This window comes from Miniopterus natalensis, chromosome 8 (assembly GCF_054644295.1).
Source record: "Miniopterus natalensis isolate mMinNat1 chromosome 8, mMinNat1.hap1, whole genome shotgun sequence".
In the NCBI taxonomy this organism is placed as follows: Eukaryota; Metazoa; Chordata; class Mammalia; order Chiroptera; family Miniopteridae; genus Miniopterus; species Miniopterus natalensis.
The window spans coordinates 55,551,440-55,575,407 of NC_142088.1; the positions used below are offsets into that span (position 1 = coordinate 55,551,440).

The 23,968-nt window shown below is 37.9% G+C and overlaps 1 protein-coding gene across 1 annotated transcript in view; it reads left to right on the top strand.

Moving 5' to 3' along the window:
- NEB (nebulin) overlaps positions 1-23,968 on the top strand; it is a 183,065-nt gene that overhangs the window by 57,071 nt on the left and 102,026 nt on the right. The window contains exons 39-59 of the mRNA XM_087819858.1: positions 855-959; positions 1,972-2,079; positions 3,528-3,839; positions 3,961-4,167; positions 4,589-4,693; positions 5,650-5,757; positions 7,991-8,302; positions 8,500-8,703; positions 12,193-12,297; positions 13,521-13,628; positions 13,967-14,278; positions 14,813-15,016; positions 15,339-15,443; positions 15,530-15,637; positions 16,627-16,938; positions 17,221-17,424; positions 18,628-18,732; positions 20,238-20,345; positions 21,980-22,291; positions 22,879-23,082; positions 23,394-23,498. Coding sequence (XP_087675984.1) covers positions 855-959; positions 1,972-2,079; positions 3,528-3,839; positions 3,961-4,167; positions 4,589-4,693; positions 5,650-5,757; positions 7,991-8,302; positions 8,500-8,703; positions 12,193-12,297; positions 13,521-13,628; positions 13,967-14,278; positions 14,813-15,016; positions 15,339-15,443; positions 15,530-15,637; positions 16,627-16,938; positions 17,221-17,424; positions 18,628-18,732; positions 20,238-20,345; positions 21,980-22,291; positions 22,879-23,082; positions 23,394-23,498 — 3,753 coding nt within the window. The remainder of the gene's footprint in view (positions 1-854; positions 960-1,971; positions 2,080-3,527; positions 3,840-3,960; positions 4,168-4,588; positions 4,694-5,649; positions 5,758-7,990; positions 8,303-8,499; positions 8,704-12,192; positions 12,298-13,520; positions 13,629-13,966; positions 14,279-14,812; positions 15,017-15,338; positions 15,444-15,529; positions 15,638-16,626; positions 16,939-17,220; positions 17,425-18,627; positions 18,733-20,237; positions 20,346-21,979; positions 22,292-22,878; positions 23,083-23,393; positions 23,499-23,968) is intronic.

Here is a 23,968-nt window from a genome sequence, read left to right on the forward strand (position 1 = left end):
ATATGTATCCACGATAACATTTTTGTACGTTAGAGTCTCCAAAAAGAGATGCTGAGATGGAATTTGGAGTAGGAGGCATTTTTAGGATTTGGTACCAGTGAGAGGGAGAACTGGGCAGAAAAAAGAGTCTGACTCTAAGGCAGGCCCTCGAGTGTACACAGCCTGCCAGACATGTCCTGTGTTGGCCTGGCCATTCGTACCCAAACTCTGATGAGTCACTGGATGTGCCCACCAGGGAAGGGCCTGCTCTTGAGTGAGGCAACAAACCCTGCAGCAGCTGACAACTGGAAGCTGTCTGCGAATAGTTGAGGAAACGTGTTCTAAATCCACCATAAAGATCATGGAGCCATGACTTGTAGAAGAAGACTGAAAACAACAAATCTGATGTCTGTCAGTAGAGAATTGGTTAAATCAATTGGATTATACCTCCTCATGAAATAGCAAGCTCTTTAAAAATTTAAAGCAAATTACTTTAAGAAGGTTAAAAGATGTCTAACTTATAGTATTAAGTAATAAAGCAAGATGTAGAATGTTATGTATTATATGACCTCATTTATATTTAAAAAGTACTGTATGTGGGCTTTAACATGACTAGAAAATTTTAGGGTGGAGATGCGATCTCCAGGCTGTCAAATAAGAAGACAGGACATTTTACCTTCTATCTTACATCTTCTACATTGTCTTGTTTGAATGAGTACCTTTTCATTTAAATTTTATAAAAATAAGACCTAGCTAATAAAAATACATAAAATATTGATATTTATGTACAGTGACATGTATGTGCTAAGCGAGGCTCCTTTTAAGATTCTAACTTCCACTGAGCTTTTGTTTGTTTGTTTGTTTTTACTTTCTAGCACCTCTACAAACAAGCATGGGAGGCTGACAAGACCAAAGTCCACCTCATGCCTGATATCCCCCAGATTGTTCTGGCGAAGGCAAACGCAATTAACATGAGTGATGTAAGTGTAATTCCCCCTGCTGTCATCTTTCTTTCCTGCCTATTTGAACCAGTAAAAATGAATTAACTAATTAATTATGTCTTAATGATGAGAATAAATGTTTTGAAAGTAAGAGTGGGAATCCAAAAATGAACATCTTTCTCTATCTTGCTTTGCTAACAGCTGGAGTTGGCCTCTCAATGGGACTTGGGCCCAGCAATTAGGAATTTGAAGGGCAGGTGCATTTTGTTTTAGGGCCAGGCCCTCCTTCTCAAACTAAGATACTCGGCAAGAAGAGAGGCACTTGTGGCCAGGAGAATACAAAAAGGAAGTGAGAATCCTAGGGCTTCATTCTTAGAGAGTCCATCCACCAAGCCTTTGAGACGGTCCTAAAGAAGGGGTCTGGGAAAAGTTAACTGAAAAGGGGAGCTGTACATTTTGAAGAAATTGGGGCAAGCCTCATAACAAGAACTGTGCAACGCTTAATGCTAGAAAATTCAGAGATGTTTTACTTCACTTCCTTTCTCATCATAACCATAGTTGCTAGGAAATCTAATCCTGCCAGTTGTCTTTTTCTTTTCTTTGTTTGAATTATATAAGGATTTGGGATTGCTGACTTCTTTTTGGATTGTAGAGTTCACACAATTATATAAATAAAAGTGTCAACTGCAAATCAGTGAAACTTTTTTTGATGTAAGAACGTGGCTATTTTGTAGTCTCCCCTTGCTTGACTCTTACTTGATAAAAACTCATCATTAAGAATCTACTGGGTTTTCACCTTTTTAAAAAAGCATATTTATAACCGAATAGAGATGGAGAACTTTTGCTTTTTCTGGTGGTTTCTTGAAGATATGTTTGAGTTTATAATTGATTTTTTTCCCCAAACACAATTGTTATTTGTGAGAACATTCAGCCATTGATCCACCAGGGAAACATTCTGTTCAAAAATAAAAACAATGCTAGTTTACTCTTTTGAAATAAATCCAGGCTGTCCTATTCAGAAGAAAACCATTTCTCTTGCCTCTCTTTACAGAAACTTTACAAACTTTCCATGGAAGAGTCTAAAAAGAAAGGCTACGATCTCAGAACTGACGCAATTTCTATCAAAGCTGCCAAGGCCTCTAGAGATATTGCAAGTGATGTAAGTCTGAAGGAGAGCAGTCCCCTGGCCAGGGGGCAGGGTTCTAATCAACCAAAATAATAACAGCTCAGTTCTGGAAAAACTGAGTGGGTAAAATTTGGTGGGAGGGGGTGTGTGTGCCTGCTAACAGTAGCCTCATTCTGTTCTGTGAATGCTTCTTTGCTTTACTCTTTTGTTTTCTCTGGTATTTCGGAAAAAAACCAGAATGCTAGCCCCATTATGTCCTGACTCATAAGATCTAGGTGAATTTACCTTGAACTCCATCACCAAGGCTATGGTCTGTAGAAATCCAAAGACTCATATTGTTCTTGCCTCTCAGGATCTGTCTTCCTGGCAGGATGTCTCGCAAAGTGGTGTGCTGGGAGTGCTGATCCTTTGCACTCAGGACAGCTGATTATTAAATAATAGGGAATTGTGCAAACCAGTTCTTAAACTGTTGGTAGCTTGACATCAACCACGTTGGGAGTATTTACACCAGAGAAATTGACAAACACTGCAACTTAGGGCTTTCCCCCTAGAGAGCGGGTGTGCCAGCACACCGCTGCCATCACATAAGCTTCATGAAACCCAGTTCTTTCATTTGGTTGTTCCCCCAATAAATCCACTCACAGTGAGTATTTAATGATTTGGGGGTAGTGGGAGGAGACATTTTAGAGCATTATTTCCTTCGCCATCTCCCAGTCCTACTTCTCTCTCCTCCTCTCTCTCTGTTCATCTTTCCTTCCCTGCCGATCCACCCCATCACACTCCCACATTGCCCTAAGAACTCCAAGTTCTTCTCCCTCTGTTATGCTGGAGGACTTTGGTTCTTCCAGCTCCTACGTCCTAACTTGCACACTCAAACCCACAAGAGATAGGGGTAGAAGGTATCCATGTATCAGGTTCTCCCTTCTCTAGAGGAAAATTGGGTGATAAATAGTAAAATGTTTCCCCCATTCGACCAGTATGAACAGTCTTAAAAGAAGAGGAGCTCCACAAATATGAAGCTTCTCTAAATTTATACTCTGTATCTCATAACTGAACCTATTCTCATCAGTAAAAGACTGACTGACTTCTCATGGACGCATTAAGCTGCTTAGCACATCTGCCTTTTCTCTCATTTGCTATACTCTTCTTATCAACTAGAAGCCCCATTAACACTAACAGCAGAGGATGTGTGGAAGTCAGTGTGGTGCATCATCACAAGATCTGGATTCTAATCCTTAGTGACCTTGCAAGTCCCTCACCTCTGGCTGTCAGCTTACTCACCTATAAAATGGGGGCAGTAAAAGTAACTTTGCTATCTACCCGACAAGGTCGAGTTGTATCAAGTTATACAAACAAATGTGAAAAATGTGTTTTGTAAACTGTAGAGTCCTATACAAGTGTTATTTGTCATGAAATGCTGGCACTGAAATGATTTCTAGTTAAAGGAATTGCTCTAATAAATATTCAAATTTTGTTCACAGTATAAATACAAATATAATTATGAAAAGTCGAGGGGAAAAATGGTTGGTTTCCGCAGTCTTGAGGATGATCCGAAACTAGTCCATTCCATGCAAGTGGCTAAGATGCAATCTGACCGGGAGTACAAGAAAAACTATGAGAAGACGAAAACCAGCTACCACACCCCCGCCAACATGCTCAGTGTCACGGCCGCCAAGGAGGCCCAAGCCAACATCACCAACACCAACTATAAGCACCTGATTCACAAGTACATTCTCCTTCCAGATGCCATGAACATCCAGCTGAGCAAGAATATGAATCACATACAGAGTGATGTAAGGCTGTCTTCTTTCTGGGTGATGGATGGCTAGGATGGGGAGGGAGATCGCAGTCTCTGTGCCACGCTTTTGTGTCTAAACTGGTAAGGTAAAATAGACTTGCCTCTTGTCTTTATAGAATGAATATAAGCAGGACTACAACGAATGGTACAAAGGGCTTGGCTGGAGTCCAGCTGGTTCCCTAGAGGTGGAGAAGGCCAAGAAAGCAACTGAGTATGCCAGTGACCAGAAATATCGCCAGCACCCGAGCACTTTCCAGTTTAAGAAGCTGACCGACTCCATGGACATGGTTCTCGCCAAGCAGAATGCGCACACCATGAACAAGGTAGACAACAGCCGTCCTCCGCAGTTCCCAGCGAGGCGGGCTACAGCCGCTGGGTCTTGTTTGGGACATGGGGTCCTGGCAAGCAGTTCCAGGGCACGCCCCGGTTCCATTGTCTTCTGCTGCCTACCTCTTATTTTTATTTCTGCTGCCCTTCTAATTGAGTTAGAAAATATTTTTAAAATTACTATATCTGAAGTATTCTGACCTATCCTAGAAGACAGAAAACATTGAAAAGGTTATATTTTAATATCTGAGTTTGGTTTTGATATCTTCTCTGAATTATATGCTACTCTAGTTACAAAATTAATTTAATCTAATTCAAGTTGTGTGCATTCAAATACCTTGCTACATTTTTTTTCCTTTCTGATGTGTTCTAAAAAGTTATTCAAATTTCAAATGCTTTTTTTTTTAAACTTTCTAGCACTTATACACCGTTGATTGGAACAAAGACAAAACCAAGATTCATTTGATGCCTGATACACCAGATATTTTGCAAGCCAAGCAGAATCAATCAATGTACAGTCAGGTAAAGTTCATAAAAGTTGAGCTCAAAACTAATTAAACTTATGAAGTTATGTAATGGTAAACAATTTATGTAAGTGCTAAAGTACTGGAAATTAACGGCTCCAACTGGCTGGCCTAGGGATGCTGCAAAGTGCGGTTAAAAGCAAGATTCAGCTATGACCGCAGGCTCCGTGGAGGCGGGCACTGTGCCTGCTTTGTTGTTCTCAGTACTCATTGTGTTTGGCAGAGAGTATGCAATCAATAAATAATTGTTGAAAGAAAATAAATATCAAACAGACCTGGTGTGAATTTTGGTTTTACCATTTATAAATTGTGTAATATTGGGTCTAAACCTCAGTTTCCTCATCCCTAAAATTGGGACCCTAAAAGTGGCTATGACCTTGAATTGCTGTGAGGACCGAATGAGAAAGTCCGTGTAAGGCTCACAGCACAGTGCCTGGCACGTGGTAAGCATGTGACCTTCAGCTGTTTTTATTATTATCCAGCTTTCACACACATGCATCATTCAATGAATTTGACTCAGAAAGTTTAACTCATTTAGTGTACCTTATAAAAGGCATTTCATCATCTATTACTTTTATCATAGATAATTAATATTTTGTTACCTGACTTTTTATTATCAATTATTTTAACACCTGTGTTCAGAATATGAGTACATAGCATGGGGAAATTATCTGTTATATCTGATATGCCCATATAGTGTCTGAACAGAAAATATGATACTCAGTTGTACCTGGGGAGGAGGTGTGTCTCAGAGCCAAAAAATTGAAGCCAGATCATGTGATGTTTAGTCAGTCCTCTATTAAACAGCATTTTTGTTTTTATCTCTGTCTTTAGAGATAAGGTAGGTGATGTTAGATTTACCTAGATCTCTATTCTCTAGGTAAATTTTTGTTCAATAATGGTTGAGGTTTTAATATACACTGAACAATACTAAATCATTCCTTTAATTTTCAGAAACTCTATAAACTTGGATGGGAAGAGGCTTTGAAGAAAGGCTATGATCTCCCAGTTGATGCAATTTCTGTACAGTTGGCCAAAGCTTCAAGAGACATCGTTAGTGATGTAAGTATTACTTTGACTTCTCTAAGGATATATTTTTATCTGAATCAGGTAGCTTAATGCCTCATTTTGTTAATCACAAGAATTAACCACAAAAAAATCATGAAGATCTTGGCTATAGAGAATAAATTACCAGACTTTCATAGGGAAGCACAACCTCTTCACTGAAATCTTTAAAACAAAACAAAACAAAACAAGAAATTGGTTTGGAGAGAAAGACTTTCTAAAGACAGACTCTAAAAATAAATTCTAAGAATATAAGGGAAGATTCTCCCTAATTCAGTTAATCTGTGGCACTCCAGAAGTGTTGGAAAACTAATTAGGTAATGTATTATTACCTGCTTTCTGGCTTGAAAGTCAATACCTCATTAAAAAGAATCCACGTGGCAATGAAACTAGAGCAATAGCTGCAATAATGATGATTGCATGTTCCCCAGAACATAGACTCATTTTCACTTATGTTATGTGCTCTCCATAAGGCAAAGATAGTTTAGGAAATGAAGAAATAGTGTCAATAATTTTCTAACAGCAGAGCATTTGATAGTACCTGTTTTCTTTCCATGTGAGCCTATTAACTAGAAACTTTTAAAATCTTACCCAAAATTAATTTAACTATAAGTGAACTTTCTGACCATTGTAGAGATAGTATCTCCTCTCAGTTTCAAATGGTTCTTGAATCTATAAAATTTAAGAAAATGAAAGCTATTTTTATAAATAATAAATTAAAATCATAAATTTAGCGTTAGAAGATAACTTAAAGGTTGTTTAATCCAATCTACCCAATCAATGCCCTACCCTCTCTCCATCTCCAACATGTGGTAATCCGGTCTGTGAATACTTACAAAATATGAGAATTTTTGTGTCCATTTCCTTGTTGGATCATCTCAAATTGTTATTATACAATTATATGGAACTTAACTATGTTACTAATCAGCTCTAGTTCTGTGTTTTAGAAACACCACAAGGTAGCTTATTTCCTCTTCTACCTGATATCTCTTCAACCATTTCAAGTTTCATACTTACTCCCCTTTGATTTTAGTTTTATAATTCCTTCAATCTTCTGATCATTCTACTAGTGAGTTACTCTATTTTTTTCAAAAACCCTCTAAGGATTGCCTCAAACCTTAGTATTGTTCTCCTGTTATAGGAGGACAGGCGGGAGTAAGTGAGCTTCTGACTGGCCTTTTCTGTGTCTCTACAGAAAGTGTGATGCTACTTTTTTATAAGCAGTTTTGTCAGATTGCCCATAAAGAGCTTCTAGTCAACTTAAATTCCTGAGTATTTTTTTTTTTAATATATCTTTATTGATTTCAGAGAGAGGAAAGGAGAGGGAGAGAGATAGAAACATCAACGATGAGAGAGTCATTGATCGGCTGCCTCCTGCACGCCCCAGACCGGGAAGCGAGCCTGCAACCCGGGCATGTGCCCTGAGCTGGAATCGAACCCCGATCGCCTGGGTCCCAGGTCAACGCTCAACCGCTGAGCCACGCCTGGCCGGGCCTGAGTATTTTTAATATACATAACTGTGAAGCTGGGTGTCGAGAGAGTAGAACCTACTTCCATGAGGTGTAATGTGTGCTGAGCATCTAGCATCGTGTAAATGCTGTTATTACTATCACTATTATCGTTGTTATTGTCATCCAGTACTGATGCAATTTTCCCAATTGATTTGAAATACTGGATTTCACTTTCACTTTCTTAAATTTATGTAGTTCTTAGCAATATGTTGGGATCATGTAGAATTTTCTTTCTAATTTAACATATTTAGCTGTTTTTATCCATATGTGCATCAAGAAATGAATCCTCAACAGGGCAAGTTTATATAACATAACCATATGGCCTGTCACTAAAAATCTTGGTGCTTAATTAATTAATCTACACTATTAGACCTGTTCATCAAGTCCTGAATCTTCCTAAACTTTACCATTCAACCCATACTTTCCCATTGTCCTCATAAGGGCAAGCACTTTCTCAGACACTACCTTAAAGTCAGCATACACAATGCTAGCACATCCCAGAATATCTTGAATTAATTTCTCACGACAACCTCTCTTGACACTCAACTATATTACATTTCTTTGGAAGCCTCTACTTAAGTTTTTACATTTCTTACTAAGTTAACATAGACATCCCTTCTCTCATCTCAATTTTTGAAAACAAATATAGAAACAAAGCAAACTGAGCTTAATTTAACCTCTGTTCACGTTACTAAAAGAACCGCTTCCTCTGATTTCAGTTTAAATATAAACAAGGCTACCGCAAGCAGCTTGGCCACCACATTGGATTCCGGAGTCTGCAAGATGATCCAAAGCTTGTGCTGTCCATGAACGTAGCCAAAATGCAGAGTGACAGGGAGTACAAGAAGGACTTTGAGAAGTGGAAGACCAAGTACACCAGCCCCGTGGACATGCTGGGGGTGGTGCTGGCCAAGAAGTGCCAGGCCTTGGTCAGCGATGTGGACTACAAGAACTACCTGCACCAGTGGACGTGCCTGCCCGACCAGAACGACGTCATTCAAGCTAAAAGAGTTTATGAACTGCAGAGTGAGGTCAGCTCCTGTTAAATCCAGTGGTTTCTATATTACTTTCCATCTCACGTGAGCAGCCATTTAGTCGTGGAGACACAGACCTAGAAGGAGGAATTGTTACTGAATATATCAAGTGCATGTGTTTGTAATGCACAGAATCACTTGATCAGGGTCCAGATGAGGGTGGAATTTTGACGGCTTACTTTGTTTTTTCACAGAATCTGTATAAGTCTGACCTTGAGTGGTTGAGAGGCATAGGATGGAGTCCCCTGGGTTCTTTGGAGGCAGAAAAGAACAAGCGGGCTTCAGAAATCATCAGTGAGAAGAAATATCGTCAGCCTGCAGACAAAAACAAGTTCACCAGCGTTCCTGATGGCATGGATGTAGTTCTGGCAAAGGCAAATGCCAAAAATAGGAGTGATGTGAGTATAATTCTTTGGAAATAAATGAAATAAATTATAGTGCCTGATACTTGGTAGGTGCTCAATATAATTTGCTTAATAAATTAGTAGAATAGCACAGCATCACATCACGCAACAGAGCACAACACAACATAATGTCTTATATTTAATCGCTTCATTTGAATGATCAATTACCCCACATTGGATCATGTAAAAATGGGTTAGTATTGATGTTTGTCCCCCAAAGCTTGTTTGCTTGTTTATCCAAAGTATAGTGAGAAAACTATAGAACATACTTTTTTCTTTGGAACTTGAGTGCATTTAAACCCCAGATTTTGTTGTTGTATGATGTTGTTGAGGTATAGTGTAGGAGAGGGAGCTATGCTGAGTACCTTACACAGGTACAATGGAAATGTTATAAAGAGTTTATTTGCTTCCAAATGATTATAATGCATTTTGTTTAGTAGAATCAAGAGACACACATGCATACACACACACATATACATGTATGTATATATATACCCATCCCATCTTCAGCCTCCTTCTCCAGTATCTGGCACATACTAGGTGCTCAATAAGTACTTATTGAATAAGATAAATGAAAGATAGCAGTATAGAGTAATTCTATGCAGAGTAGAAAAGGGAAAGAGTAATCATCATTGCTTGGTTAGAAGCATAACCCTGAAAATTACAATAAGTTGAATCACTGAGATTCTGAAACTAGTAAGAAAGTTTAAATCAATATATAATAATAACCGTTTGGGTCTTAGAAGGATCTAAATATATATATAATATATTATATATTTTACATATGTCATACATATTAGTTTTCACATAATATATATAAGCTCATAATCAACTCATAGTAAACATTTGATAAACTGTAGCTCCTCTAGTCCCAATCCACCTCTCATAGATTTCTTGCAATTTTGGTATTCAAAACTTATAGTAAATGCTGACATGTCAGCTTTATTATGAATATTTAAGTTTGGTTTTCATTTTTTGATAATGGAAATTTGAATCCAACCAGCTGGCTAATAAAGCAACAAATTTATGCAAAATTATTTCCCCCTTTGGAATCCAAGTTTCTTTTTTCTCCATGAAACAGACCTGTTTACAAAGCTCTGAGATAGTGAGGTGGCCAAGAGAAAAACCCTGGGCCATAAAATTTATCAACATCAATGCCTCAGGGCAGAATCGCCAACAGTGTATCCTGGTTACAGAAATGCTGGGATACTAATCTCCTCAGGTCTCAGGACAAGGGCCCCGAGGTCCTTGAGCCTACTGTCTCTCCTTTTGAATAGGCCAACACATCTATCTCAGTATAAACAAATATTAGCATTTTCTCTGTTTGCCACAGGGTAAAAATGACACATACCATTAAACAAATGGTGCAGCTTAATGGTTCTCAACCAGGGATAATTTTGTCCCACAGGAGCTTTTGGTAACACTTAAGACCTTTTCGGTTGTGACAATTTGAGGGTGGCATGCTACTGACATCTAGTGGATAGAAGTCATATATGTTGCAAACATCCCAAAATGTACCGGACGGCCCCTGCACCCCCACCCCTACAAAGAATCATCCAATATACAACACTAACAGTGCAGGTTGAGAAACTCTGATCTTAATCAGAACAGTTAGCGCAGAACCACGATAAATGCATACGGAAATTCACGAGCCTTGCTTTGTTTTTGCCCTGAAGGTCTTAATCAGCTTCTCTGGGTTATATGGACTGTAGTGAGCATGCTCGGGAAGGAGAAAAGTGCCAGCCCCACACACCCCACACTGCATGCCTCAAAGGGAAATTGACAAGTGCAAGGAACCAATGAGACTTAAAATTTTTATATAGAAATAATATCAGTCATACAGAAAAGTTGCAAAAATGATTTATATGTCTATCATCTATCTATCTATCATCTATCTATCTATCTATCTATCTATCATCATCTATCTATATCTATCTATCTATCTATCTATCTATCTATCTATCTACCATCTATCATCTATTTCATCTATCTATCATCTATTTCATCTATCTATCATCTATCTGTCTGTCTGTCTGTCTATCTAATCTTTGCCCAGATTCTCCAGATAACTTTTTGCCATATTTGCTTTTTTCTCTCTCTCTCTCCTCCTCTCTCTTCTTTCTTTCATGATGCCACTCTATGCCTAGATACTTCATTGTGTATTTTCTGAAAACAAGAACATTCCACAAGAACATAACCACGGTGCAATGATCAAAATCAGGAAATTAATGTGAAACAATACTAGTCTACAGAATTTATTGAATTTTACCACTAATGTTCTGTTTTTAAATTATGTTTTTATTGATTTCAAAGAGAGGAAGGGAGAGGGAGAGAGAGATAGAAAGAGCAATGATGAGAAAGAATATTGATCGGTTGCCTCCTACACACCTCCTACTGGGGATTGAGCCTGCAACCTGGGCATGTGCCCTATTGAATCTCAATCTCCTGGTCCATGGGGTCGACACTCAACCAGTGAGCCAAGCCTAATGTTCTTTAGACAAAATTATAAAAATTTTCTGATCCAGTACCCAGTTAAAGGTCACACATTGAATTCATTTGTCATGTCTTTAGTCTTCTTGAATCTGGATTCATTCCTCACTATTTGTCTTCCAAGTCCTTGACACTTACGAAGAGCACAGGCCGGTTATTTTATGAATCTCCTTCTGTTTGGGTTTGTATAACATTTCCTCATGATTAGATTCAGGTTTTGTATTTTTGCAGGATAACGTATGTTGTGTCCTACATACATTATACCAGGAGATACATAATATCAGTTTGTCCCATTCCTGATCGTTTTAACTTTGATCACTTGTTTAAAATGGTGTCTCCAAGTTTTGCCAGTCATTACTATTTTATTCTTTGTAATTAATAAGTATCTTGTGGAAAGATTCTGTGACAATGTTAACATCCTAGTTTTAGTAAATCAGTGAGATTTTTGTTTGGATCCCTTCATCTTCTGTTAAGAAAGACAGGATGGCTCTGGGACATACAAGAATTTTTGATTTCTCATATGAAATCCTTTTGGGAATCCTAATTCCCCCCAAATAATTATGAGGTATAACTATAGATAATAAACCATATAGGAAATGAGACTCCCTAATTTCTAGACGTACTGTGGCTATGTCGTCTTTTCAGAAAACAAGGGCCATCTCCCAATTAAACACCGAGGGAGACTCTTACAGTCCAACAGATGGAGAATTGCTGCTCCATTTGATGATCTCGGCAAAGGCTGCCATTACTTGGGTTGATTTCTTATAGGTGGGGTTACCTGTCACTGGAAAAGGTAATCCATAATCTCTATAATGAAAGGCAGTTATGTCCTAGATAAATCAAGAAATACTGGAGCTATTTTCTGCTTGTGCTATCTGCTTATGCCACCAATCATAAGGTTTATTCACGTGAATTCAGTAATCCTGTTTGAAGTTAACTATGTCATTCACTAATCTAATGACACCCCTGAAAAACTCCTATTTCTCATTTTAGAGACTTTATCGAGAAGCTTGGGACAAAGACAAGACTCAAGTCCACATCATGCCGGATACACCTGACATTATTCTGGCTAAAGCAAACTTAATCAACACAAGTGACGTGAGTTTCCAGTTCAGCGTGTGCTGTAATTGGTTCCAAGGCAGTACATTGATTTGGAAGTTATTTTGAATGCCTGGATTATTTTCATTAATTAACTACATGTGACTTAGATTCCTCATTTAGTGGGTTTTAGCTTGAAGATAATTGGCACTCTCCATCTCAGGCAGAGGTGGGGGGGTGCTATCTGTTCCCTGTGGTTCATTATTACCTATCGTCATAATGTAATGGTTTATATCACTTTCCCCAAGTGGATAGGAGCTCTTTGGAGGAAGAGGCAGTTCCTCTTGGATCTGCAGGCTTTACTGGTACAGTGCCTGACACACACAAAATTCAATGAAATTTCAAATGAATGAGCATAAAAAACTCATGCAGAAGAGAATTTCATTTTTATTTTTATTGTCATCACAGCATAAGAATTTCATTTTTATTGTCATCATAGCATAATCTCCTGAAATTTATAGACATAAAAACTAAATATTAAAAAACTCTAATAGAAAGACTTTAATATTAAGTAATGTATTAAAATAATGCCACAAAGAAAATATATATGTATATGTAAACACAAATCCAAGATCAATAGTCATTTTAAACAATCTGGTTCCTGGATAAAGTGTATTAAATTACATTCTCAATTATGTAATTATGTAACAAATCTGAAGAAACAAATCATTTCACTTAAGCTTTTAAAATTCAATATTTAAATTTTTCTCAAAAAAAAATCTTACATTTAAAACATTATGAGGGACTTTGTTTCATACCTACAGATGTAATCCAACTTCGGATGACCTTCTACTGCGAACTAGACTATATCACAATGCTTTAGCTACACAAAATAGACAGCTCATCAGGCATGACTTTTCCCCACTAGAGCTGTTAGATGAAAAGGCATTGCTCTTTTATAACAAAAACTGCCAATGAAACACTCTAAGTTCATTGGAAAACAGCACCTAAATACTATTTCATTTCATTTCTCTATCAATTTACTTCTGCTTCTTTCTCATAAGCATTTGAAAAGAGATGACATTTAATTTTGTTGATCTAGGTAATTGAAGAGCTTTGAAGTTTAAAACAGGATCATTAGCAATCAATGGGCATAATTTCCAATTACATTTGAGTATTCTAGAACACAGATACTATTCTCATGGACTCTTACAATATTTAGCACATTGGATTCATTAGGCTGGAGTTGTTTATTTCCCAAAGTGATCTTCGTCTCTTTACAGAAACTCTATCGAATGGGTTATGAGGAGCTGAAGAAAAAAGGCTACGATCTTCCCCTTGATGCCATATCAATCAAAGCAGCAAAAGCATCTCGAGAAATTGCCAGCGAAGTAAGGCTTTATCTTTTTTGTATTGATTTGATTGAAATTTATCATTTCCGAGCAGTCTCAATTTCATTTTAAATTGAACAAAATCTTCCAAGGAGTAACATTAAAACAGAGTGAAATGATTCGAAATGTAGTGTGGGATGAGGCGAAGCTCAAGGATGCATTTATTATGTATGAAATTTGAGCTGGATTTAGCCTTTAATCCTTCCTATCAAAAAAACTTCTATCTGTGGCCCTTTAGGCTTAGTGAAATATTTGGAGTTAATGTGCTTTGTAATTTGCCACAAAGATGGTAATATAAGTTAATCTCTAAAGGAATGGGACTTTTTTTCCCCCTTTAGTACAAGTACAAGGAAGGCTTTCGCAAGCAGCTTGGCCACCACATTGGAGCCCGGAATATCAAAGATGACCCCAAGATGATGTGGTCCATGCATGTGGCCAAGATCCAGAGTGACAGGGAGTACAAGAAGGACTTTGAGAAGTCGAAGACCAAGTACACCAGCCCCGTAGACATGCTGGGAGTGGTCCTGGCCAAGAAGTGCCAGGCCTTAGTCAGTGATGCCGACTACAAGAACTACCTGCACCAGTGGACGTGCCTGCCCGACCAGAACGACGTCATTCATGCTCGGCAGGCCTATGACCTCCAGAGTGATGTGAGTCTAAGATTTTCCTTGGCCAACAAAACACCATGTATGCTTTCCTAAGTATCAAAGTTCCCCCAAAGTGAGGGGAGTTGAGTTTATACAATTGAACTCTACTTCCATAAACTAATACTCATGCTCTATCCAGTCACCCAAACATTATTCCACAAAGAAAGAGCCAGAAAACCCCCCACTACTATGATAGAGGCCTCTACATTGTTGACCCAGAAGAGCTGGGTCTTTCTCTACATGCTGCTATTTAAAATGTTTTTCAAAATATTGCTTCTAATCTGAATATCTTGTTGATTCACAAGACATACCAAAAATTTAAAATTTCTCATGAAGTCAAGCATTGAAATCTATATTATATTTATATTATATTATATTATATTATATTATATTATATTATATTATATTATATTATATTATATTATATTATTATATTATTATTATATTTTATATTATGCTATGCTATGCTATACTATTTTGTTTTTTAGGGACATATTATTATGCTTATGTTTAGTGATTTGTCACTTTCAATTTCAGAATTTGTACAAGGCCGACCTTCAGTGGCTAAAAGGCATTGGCTGGTTACCTAGCGGTTCTCTTGAGGATGAGAAGAACAAGAGAGCTATGCAGATTTTGAGTGACCATGCTTACCGTCAACACCCAGATAAATTAAAGTTTACCAGCCTTATGGACTCCATCCCAATGGTTCTGGCAAAAAACAACGCTATTACCATGAACCATGTAAGTTCTTTCTTTAGTTGGGAAGAGTATTAATTGTGTGTGTGTGTGTGCATGTGTGTGTGCGTGTGTGTGTGTGTGTGTGTGTAAATACTGAAATCTGTTTCTATAAAAGAAAAATCATAGTCAATCCTTTTGCTTTGTATTAAAGTGGCTTTTAAGTGAGTGTGGTGCTTCTTACTGACATGAGACATCTGGACCTGAAGGTGTCACAAATACCAATTCACAGAGAAGGCTCTCCTTACTCTTATGAAGAACCAGATTATTTTTATGTGTCTATTCCTTTCAGGTCTGTATTAGTCATGTATTTTTTGTTTGCTTTTAGCGCCTCTATACAGAAGCTTGGGATAAAGATAAAACCAGTGTCCACATTATGCCAGACACCCCTGAAGTTTTACTAGCTAAACAAAACAAAATAAATTACAGTGAGGTAAGCAATATATTTATGGTACATGATATATTTTCATTACACTGCCCTTTATAAATCAAACTTATGATGACTTGTTTCTATTTCAGAAACTATATAAACTTGGCCTAGAAGAAGCCAAGAGGAAAGGCTATGATATGCGGCTAGATGCCATTCCCATCAAGGCGGCCAAGGCCTCCAGAGACATTGCAAGTGAAGTAAGTGCACCTGAAAAGTTCTTCGCCTTCGCTTTGGTTCAAAGATGTCTTTCCTTCTCCTGGACATATGGTAGAGCTATTAATCTATGAAGTTAAAGTTCTTGCTGTCAGGTTTTTTTCTCAGTAAATAGTTTAAAATAATGGTAATGAAATTCTCAACACAAAGTCTAATTCCTACTTATGGCTGAGTTCACAGCAACATGTGTTTCAAAATATTGTCTATTTCCTGCTGAACAAAAGCATTGGATACTTGACTGTAGTTCAGACATCCTTTTGACTTTTCCACATGATGTATTCTTATATACAACCAAGCTCATTGTAGGATTCCTTCAATATCCAACCACGCCCTGTGAACCAATGAACCTACAAGGGCTGAATGAATGGGACACATTATTCTATCCAAAGTCCAACCATCCATATGGACCATATGTTTGCCTCTGCATCTAGTGATTGGCTATGGATATTTATTTTCTTTAAAACATAAATTTGCTCAACAATATATTTATTTATTTCCAAAATATGGGAAGTAACCATCATAACTTAAAAATAAATGTTCAATAACCATAGAAGGGTTAAAAGTGTTAATATATACCAATATAATGGAATTCTACTACCATTAAAATTCATGTTTACATAGAATAATGATGCAGAGAAATGCTCATATGAATAATTGAAAAAAGTAGGCACAAACCCATATACAGTATGATTCTTATTTTAATTTTATTCTCTCTCTCTCACATACACACGTACAACACCCCCTCCCACAAAAAGCAGTTTTTTCAGTGGTTATCACTGAATGGAAGAATAATGTGTCTTCTTTTTTTTGTATACATATATATGCTTTATTTTCTAAATGGTTTATAAGATACATATTTATATATTTAGGGTCAAATCATTATTTTTTTTAAATAAATAGAAAAATTTGGCCTTAGTAATTGCTTTTTACTAAATGTTAAAATAGGTGACTGTCAGCATTTTTCTTCTTCTAGTACAAGTACAAAGAAGGCTATCGGAAGCAGCTCGGCCACCACATTGGAGCCCGGAACATCAAAGACGACCCCAAGATGATGTGGTCCATGCATGTGGCCAAGATCCAGAGTGACAGGGAGTACAAGAAGGACTTTGAGAAGTCAAAGACTAGGTACACCAGCCCCGTGGACATGCTGGGGGTGGTGCTGGCCAAGAAGTGCCAGACCTTGGTCAGTGACGTGGACTACAAGAACTACCTGCACCAGTGGACGTGCCTGCCCGACCAGAACGACGTCATCCACGCTCGGCAGGCCTATGAAATCCAGAGCGACGTGAGTACTGAGGATTATAGTAACATGTAAAGGTGGGAAATCAGTGAATTCACACCCCCTGGAGAAGGTGGCACCAAATCACCAGCCCTTGCGAAGTGAGGAAACCATTTCTTTTTTCCTTGTGTTAATTGTCCCACCCTCCAGACCAAAAAGAAATACTGTCTGATACCCTGCCTGTCCACCAAACTGTATTGTCAAGATTGCTCTCACTTAGCTTCATATCCTTTAGATGAATGTTTTCCCCAACGAAGGTAAATATTTATTAACTATTTGTGTCAACAGAATATGTACAAGTCAGATCTCCAGTGGATGAGAGGCATCGGCTGGGTTCCTATTGGCTCTTTGGATGTGGAAAAATGCAAAAAGGCAACTGAAATTTTGAGTGATAAAATCTATCGCCAGCCTCCAGACAAATTTAGATTTACTAGTGTGACAGATTCGCTGGAACAAGTGTTGGCCAAGAATAATGCCATCACCATGAACAAGGTGAGGCTTCAAAATTCAGGGAATCAAGGTAGGACCCCCAAAGCTGAATCAAAGAGAAAGAAGCATAGTCAAGAAAAGAAAGGAAGAGAGCACTGAGCAACAAAAGACATCTATCATCTATCTATCCATCCATCTATCTATTATCTATCTATCTATCTATCTATCTATCTATCTATCTATCTATCTATCTATCTATTATCTATCTATCATCTATCTATCTATCTATCTATCTATCTATCTATCTATCTATCTATCTATCATCTATCTACCTATCTATCATCTATCTATCTATCTATCTATCTATCTATCTATCTATCTATCTATCACCTATCTATCTATCTATCTATCTATCTATCTATCTATCTATCTATCATCTATCTATCATCTATCTATCTATCGTCTATCTATCCATCCATCTATCATCTATCTATCTATCCATCCATCTATCATCTATCTATCCATCCATCTATCATCTATCTATCCATCCATTTATCATCTATCTATCCATCCATCTATTATCTATCTATCTATCTATCTATCTATCTATCTATCTATCTATCTATCTATCATCTATCTATCTATCTATCTATCTATCTATCATCTATCTATCCATCCATCTATCATCTATCTATCTATCCATCCATCTATCATCTATCTATCCATCCATCTATCATCTATCTATCCATCCATTTATCATCTATCTATCCATCCATCTATCTATTATCTATCTATCTATCTATCTATCTATCTATCTATCTATCTATCTATCCATCCATCCATCTATCATCTATCTATCTATCTATTATCTATCTATCTATCTATCTATCTATCTATCTATCTATCTATCTATCTATCTATCTATTTATCATCTATCTATCCATCCATCTATCTGTATCAATTTGATATGTTATTTATAATAGATACTTTAGTAATTGTTTTATGGTTTTGATAAAATGGCATATTTTTATGGAAAATCATCTTTGCATAAAAGATTTCCTTTAGTTAACATACATTCAGATTATCAGAAATATCTAGTCTACTATGAACTAATTATTTTACTTGAAGAAATGTGTATAAAATACATAATGTAAAAAATGCATACCCTTTTGTTATTTTTATTTATAAAGTTCTTGTGGTCCTGCAATTCCTACTAATTATAAACTGAATATTTTTCCTGATGACATTATATATTTTCTTTGATAGCGTTTATACACAGAAGCCTGGGACAAAGACAAGACCCAGATCCACATCATGCCAGACACCCCGGAAATTACGTTGGCAAGAATGAACAAAATCAACTACAGCGAGGTGGGAGCAGATGCTGATCCTGTAACACTTGCCTGCTGTTTCTTACTTTAGTTAACCTATTCCACGGGGATGTAATACTAAAGGACAGCTTTATAAAGAACCTCTTTCTGCCCCGTGTACACACCAACTCTTGCATTCCTCAATCACCATCCTAAACATTAAACTTCAAGTAACAAGAATTATCTTTTAGGAAGTACAAATTATAAGAACTAATAATTTAAGTAGTAACCGTAAGATTAATTAGACCTTTTCCTTTTATTAATTTTTTTAAGTTAGGAAATTAGCAATAGACCAACTACACATTTATTTCCTCCTTTTGCTCCATAGTTGTGCTAAATATATATTTCCCTATATGATATATTTTTCCTAAATTATAGTTTAGGGTCGAAATTTAAGGTTTTTAATGTTTAAGATTAAGTCAAAGGCAAAAATCACAGTAGTACTACCAAATAACACAGAGAAAGAGAGAGAGGCAGAGAGAGGAACTGTCAGTGTACATATTAGCAAGCCCATTTCCTTTTCACTTTCTGTGAGTATAGGGCCATGTGCCCCATTGCAGAAGCACAGGTGTTTAGGCTGAGAACATCAACCCGTTTGTTCTGGAAAATTCCATTAGAAGGTGCTTCTGATGTATTGACTCAAAGATTTCTCTCTGCAGACCCACATAGTCCTCTGAGGCTATGCAGAACCAATCTGTGCCAACTCCATGGAGCGGGCGATAGCAACTATGGTGCCTCCCTTGCCACCTCCTCCCAGGTTCTCTTCTAATCCAAACACCCCAAGTTCCTGGGCATTCCTCACCTGACATCCCTGTTAGAACGTGACCCTCAGAACCAATCAGAATTCTGCATGTGAGGAACGATCAGTGTAGAATACAGTTGATGTCTTATTTCCTCTTTTGGCTATTTGACCTCTGTCTCTGCATCGCGTGTTTCAGGGCACGCTGGCAGCTGTGCCCCTGTTGGTGCACATGGAACTTGGGATCAACCAAAACCCTAAGACATCTTACATGGGCTTAACCAGGTTTCCTCTAACCTGCATTTACACGTTTGGCCACTTAAATCTCAGCGCAGAGACTGACATTTATCTCTCTGCAATTTCTTCTTCTTAGATGGAGCCCATTTGTTTAAGACTATGGAGATGTTTGTGACCCTAAGATTCTGTCTGAGGATGTATTAGTTATTTCTCTGTGCCATCAGCAAAGAAAATAGTGTTTCTTTGATAGCATAAATCAACAGTATATTACTCTTCCGCAGAATATAATTTAGAGAATTTATGTAAGTTAGCCACCATCTTAAGTCATTTTATTTTGGAGGTGTGTAAACTATAATTTTAGTGCTTACATAATTAGCTCTTGTTACCAAAAACTAAAAATGCAGAAGGCTTAGAACTCTCGAAAGTAAGGTTATTATAGGCTCCTACATGTGTAGAACAGGGAATATTTCAGTCCCACATCAGCTTTTGGATATGAATGTCAACATCTGATTTTTTGCCCAAATTTATAGAGTCTGTATAAACTCGCCAACGAAGAAGCCAAGAAGAAAGGCTATGATTTGCGAAGTGACGCCATCCCGATCGTAGCAGCCAAGGCCTCCAGGGACATTGCCAGTGATGTGAGTTGTCTATTTTATTCCAAGTATCTGATCCTTCAGAAGTGACATTTTTACTGAACTAAATCTGTACAAAGAACTTTACTGACCTTTTCAAAATATATCCTTATGTATTTTGTGGGGGTTTTTAAAAACCTAATTTTAAGGGAAATGAAACATGTGATGTTCATAAAAGGAGTTTGTAACCTTTAGGACGCAGTATCTTCAGCTAAAACTGGTCCGTTAAGAAGAGGGAAAGATCCATTCTTGTGGAAATGGTTTGAGTGTAGCTGCAAGCTTGGAGATGCTTATATAAAAATTATCACAGTGCTTAAAAAAGTGTAACTCAAAAACATAAGTTCTCTCAGTAGGAATCAGGGCTTGGCTTTATGTAACATTTTAATATACAATATTTAAAAAAATACATATGACACTTGCATTACAATTCACTCTCACAGGCTTATGAAAAGAAGGCAGTTGATCAGAACCAGCAGTTGTTACTAGCTCAAGCTTGCACCCTTAACAGTAGCTCCTGGCTCTGTACCTCATATCTCCCAGAATAAAACCATCATCCTTTCCCAGTGCCGCAGGGAATTCTTGAGGCACAGACCCCTGCTCTAAAAATCAAGGCCCAATATTCAGGAATATGATAACACCCTGCCCTTTTTATTGGAAAATCATGTTAGTCACTCACTTTAGTCTATGTATGTTGGACTTCCCCTACAAATGGATTTATGCCAATAAAAATAAATAATGAAATAATAATAACCAAGCGTACTGATAACTCTGAGCTAAGAGCTTTTTATTTATTATTTTCCATGCATCATAATTACCCTAGGGTGACAAACCCTACTAAATATTGTCATTATCCCCATTTTGTGGGTTGCTTAAGAAACTTGTCTAAAATCAGACTCCTGGTGGGTGATGGAGTTGAAGCTCCAGACCACCTCATCCCTTCCACTGTACCGTTTTGCCTCCTGGTGACTCACCTACACTTTCTCAGCTTCCCTTAATTCTAGCATGTACTTCAAATCACTGCCGCAGATCCCAGGAGAAAGCCATTGCACATAGAATAATACAAACATTGCTGACACATGTGGAACCCTGACTTTGTTAGGAGCATGCTCTACCCAGTAGGGTGGCTACAACTTTACAGAATAATTAGTTTTCAAAGCGATGGCAAACATCTGCTACCATCAATGAATGCATGGATCCATTATGAAATAATAAATTCTCCTCTGTTGCTACTGCAGGTAGCCCTTGCAGGAATCAGACAGTCATGTCATTACTTATTAAACATACCATGTCACCAAGTGCATCTCTTTTCTGACATGCTTTCAGCACATAAAATCCATTTCTCCAAGGTATGAATGGCCTTTCCCCCAACTCCACAAGTAACCTCTCCCTACTGTGTGCACTTCCTGCCTCCAGAATTATTTCTTATTACCAGGCTATAAGTGATTTGAGGCACACACTACAGTTATAGTGATTTACATCTATTTAACTCCCTCTATAAACTCCTAGGGTAAAGGTCAGGATACTGGTTTGAGTTAGTGTTTATTACAACTTACAACTGAAATGTAAGCAAGATGATTTTGTACAGACTTGGGGCCTCTAAGGTTTACAATAAAAACCTGATTTGTACATTTTCATCTCAGTACAAATACAAAGATGGTTACCGCAAGCAGCTTGGCCACCACATTGGAGCCCGGGACATCAAAGATGACCCCAAGATGATGTGGTCCATGCATGTGGCCAAGATCCAGAGTGACAGGGAGTACAAGAAGGACTTTGAGAAGTGGAAGACCAAGTACACCAGCCCGGTGGACATGCTGGGAGTGGTCCTGGCCAAGAAGTGCCAGACCTTGGTCAGTGACGTGGACTACAAGAACTACCTGCACCAGTGGACGTGCCTGCCCGACCAGAACGACGTCATCCACGCTCGGCAGGCCTATGAAATCCAGAGCGACGTGAGTACTGAGGCCCAGTACATGCTGCTGGTGACCGCGCTCGCGATAGTAATACAGTGATTTTCAACCAGTGGGCCCCAAGAGTTTTTAAAACATGCAATACCTGACTATTTAATCACAGGCACTGACCTTTTTTCCCTTAGATTGTCAAATTAAAATATGACGACCAACACAAAAATAGCTGTCCAGTGTGAATGACTCAAAATGATACCTTTTCTTTCAGATCAGCAAAAAATATAACATATTTTTTGGTGTGCCATAGAATTTTAGTAATTAGTTTATGTGTGCCATGAGATTTAAAAACAAAAAAAGTTGAAAATAACTGTAGTAATACATAGATAATGGTCTAGGATTAGATAAAGCTCTCAGAAAGAATAAAGCTTTTCCTCCTCACCCCTCATTCATTGTGCCTTACTTTTCTTTTAGAGAAAACATAACACATGAAGCTACATCCAACTGGCCTTCATGTTTTAAAAGACACAGACACGGAGTTTGCCTATCCAAGTTTTCCAGTCTTTTTCTTTTCTTCTTGAAATCAAGCGTCATCACAGCCTTAGTAATACTTGCTTTTGTGTTTATCTCACCAGAACATTTATAAATCAGATCTCCAGTGGCTGAGAGGCGTTGGCTGGGTCCCCATCGGGTCTCTGGATGTGGTGAAGTGCAAGAGAGCTGGGGAGATCCTGAGTGACAACATCTACCGCCAGCCTCCAGACAAGCTGAAGTTCACCAGCGTGACTGACTCCCTGGAGCAGGTGCTGGCAAAGAACAACGCCCTCACCATGAACAAGGTGAGCTCCGGCCGCCCCAGGCTTTCTCAGGATGCCAAAAGATGCTGTTATACTTTAGTGACTAGTGGAGTTATATCATCCATGAAAGTGTGGGGTCACATTTACCTCCTCAATTACGTACTTAAAAGCCTCTAAATGATTTCTATTATTCCCAGTCTTAACCTTGATAATTAGCATTAAAACTCAAACCTCAATACCTTATATTCAAGTCTGGCTTATTTTCCTTAATTAGATCAATAATAATCCTGTTTTAATGTCACACTTTGTAATTCCTATTTCAAACGGTTTTCTATCAACATCTTCTTTGATAGCGTTTATATACAGAGGCCTGGGACAAAGACAAGACTCAGATTCATATAATGCCTGATACCCCGGAGATCATGCTGGCAAAGCAGAACCAGCTCAACTACAGTGAGGTGGGAGCAAAATTCTGTGGTGCTACACTTACTTTGTTGTTGTTGCTATTGTTTGTTTTCCGACACTTGCTTTTGTGAAGGTGCTCAGCTATCATGGTACATGCGGCTCCGTGATATGAACACTCAGCCCATTCGACCTTTCACATCTGGGTTGCATATTATATGCTATAGGATTCCACAGGCAAACTGAGTCACATTATCTTTTCAGTTTATGGCCACTGCTACTGTGAGTTAGTGGGATTGAGTAGTACTTTTGGCATTTCCAAGAGATAGGGTAGCCAGATAAAATACTGGCTCAATATTTATACTAAAATATTATTTGTTGTTTGTCTGAAATTCAAGTTCAACTGGTCATGCTATCTTTTTATTTGCTAAATCTGACAGTCTGGTAAGGGGGCTGTAATAATATGTACCTCTTCCCCACCTGGGTCCTCAGTAAAACTGAGAAGTAAAACCAAAGAATAGACATA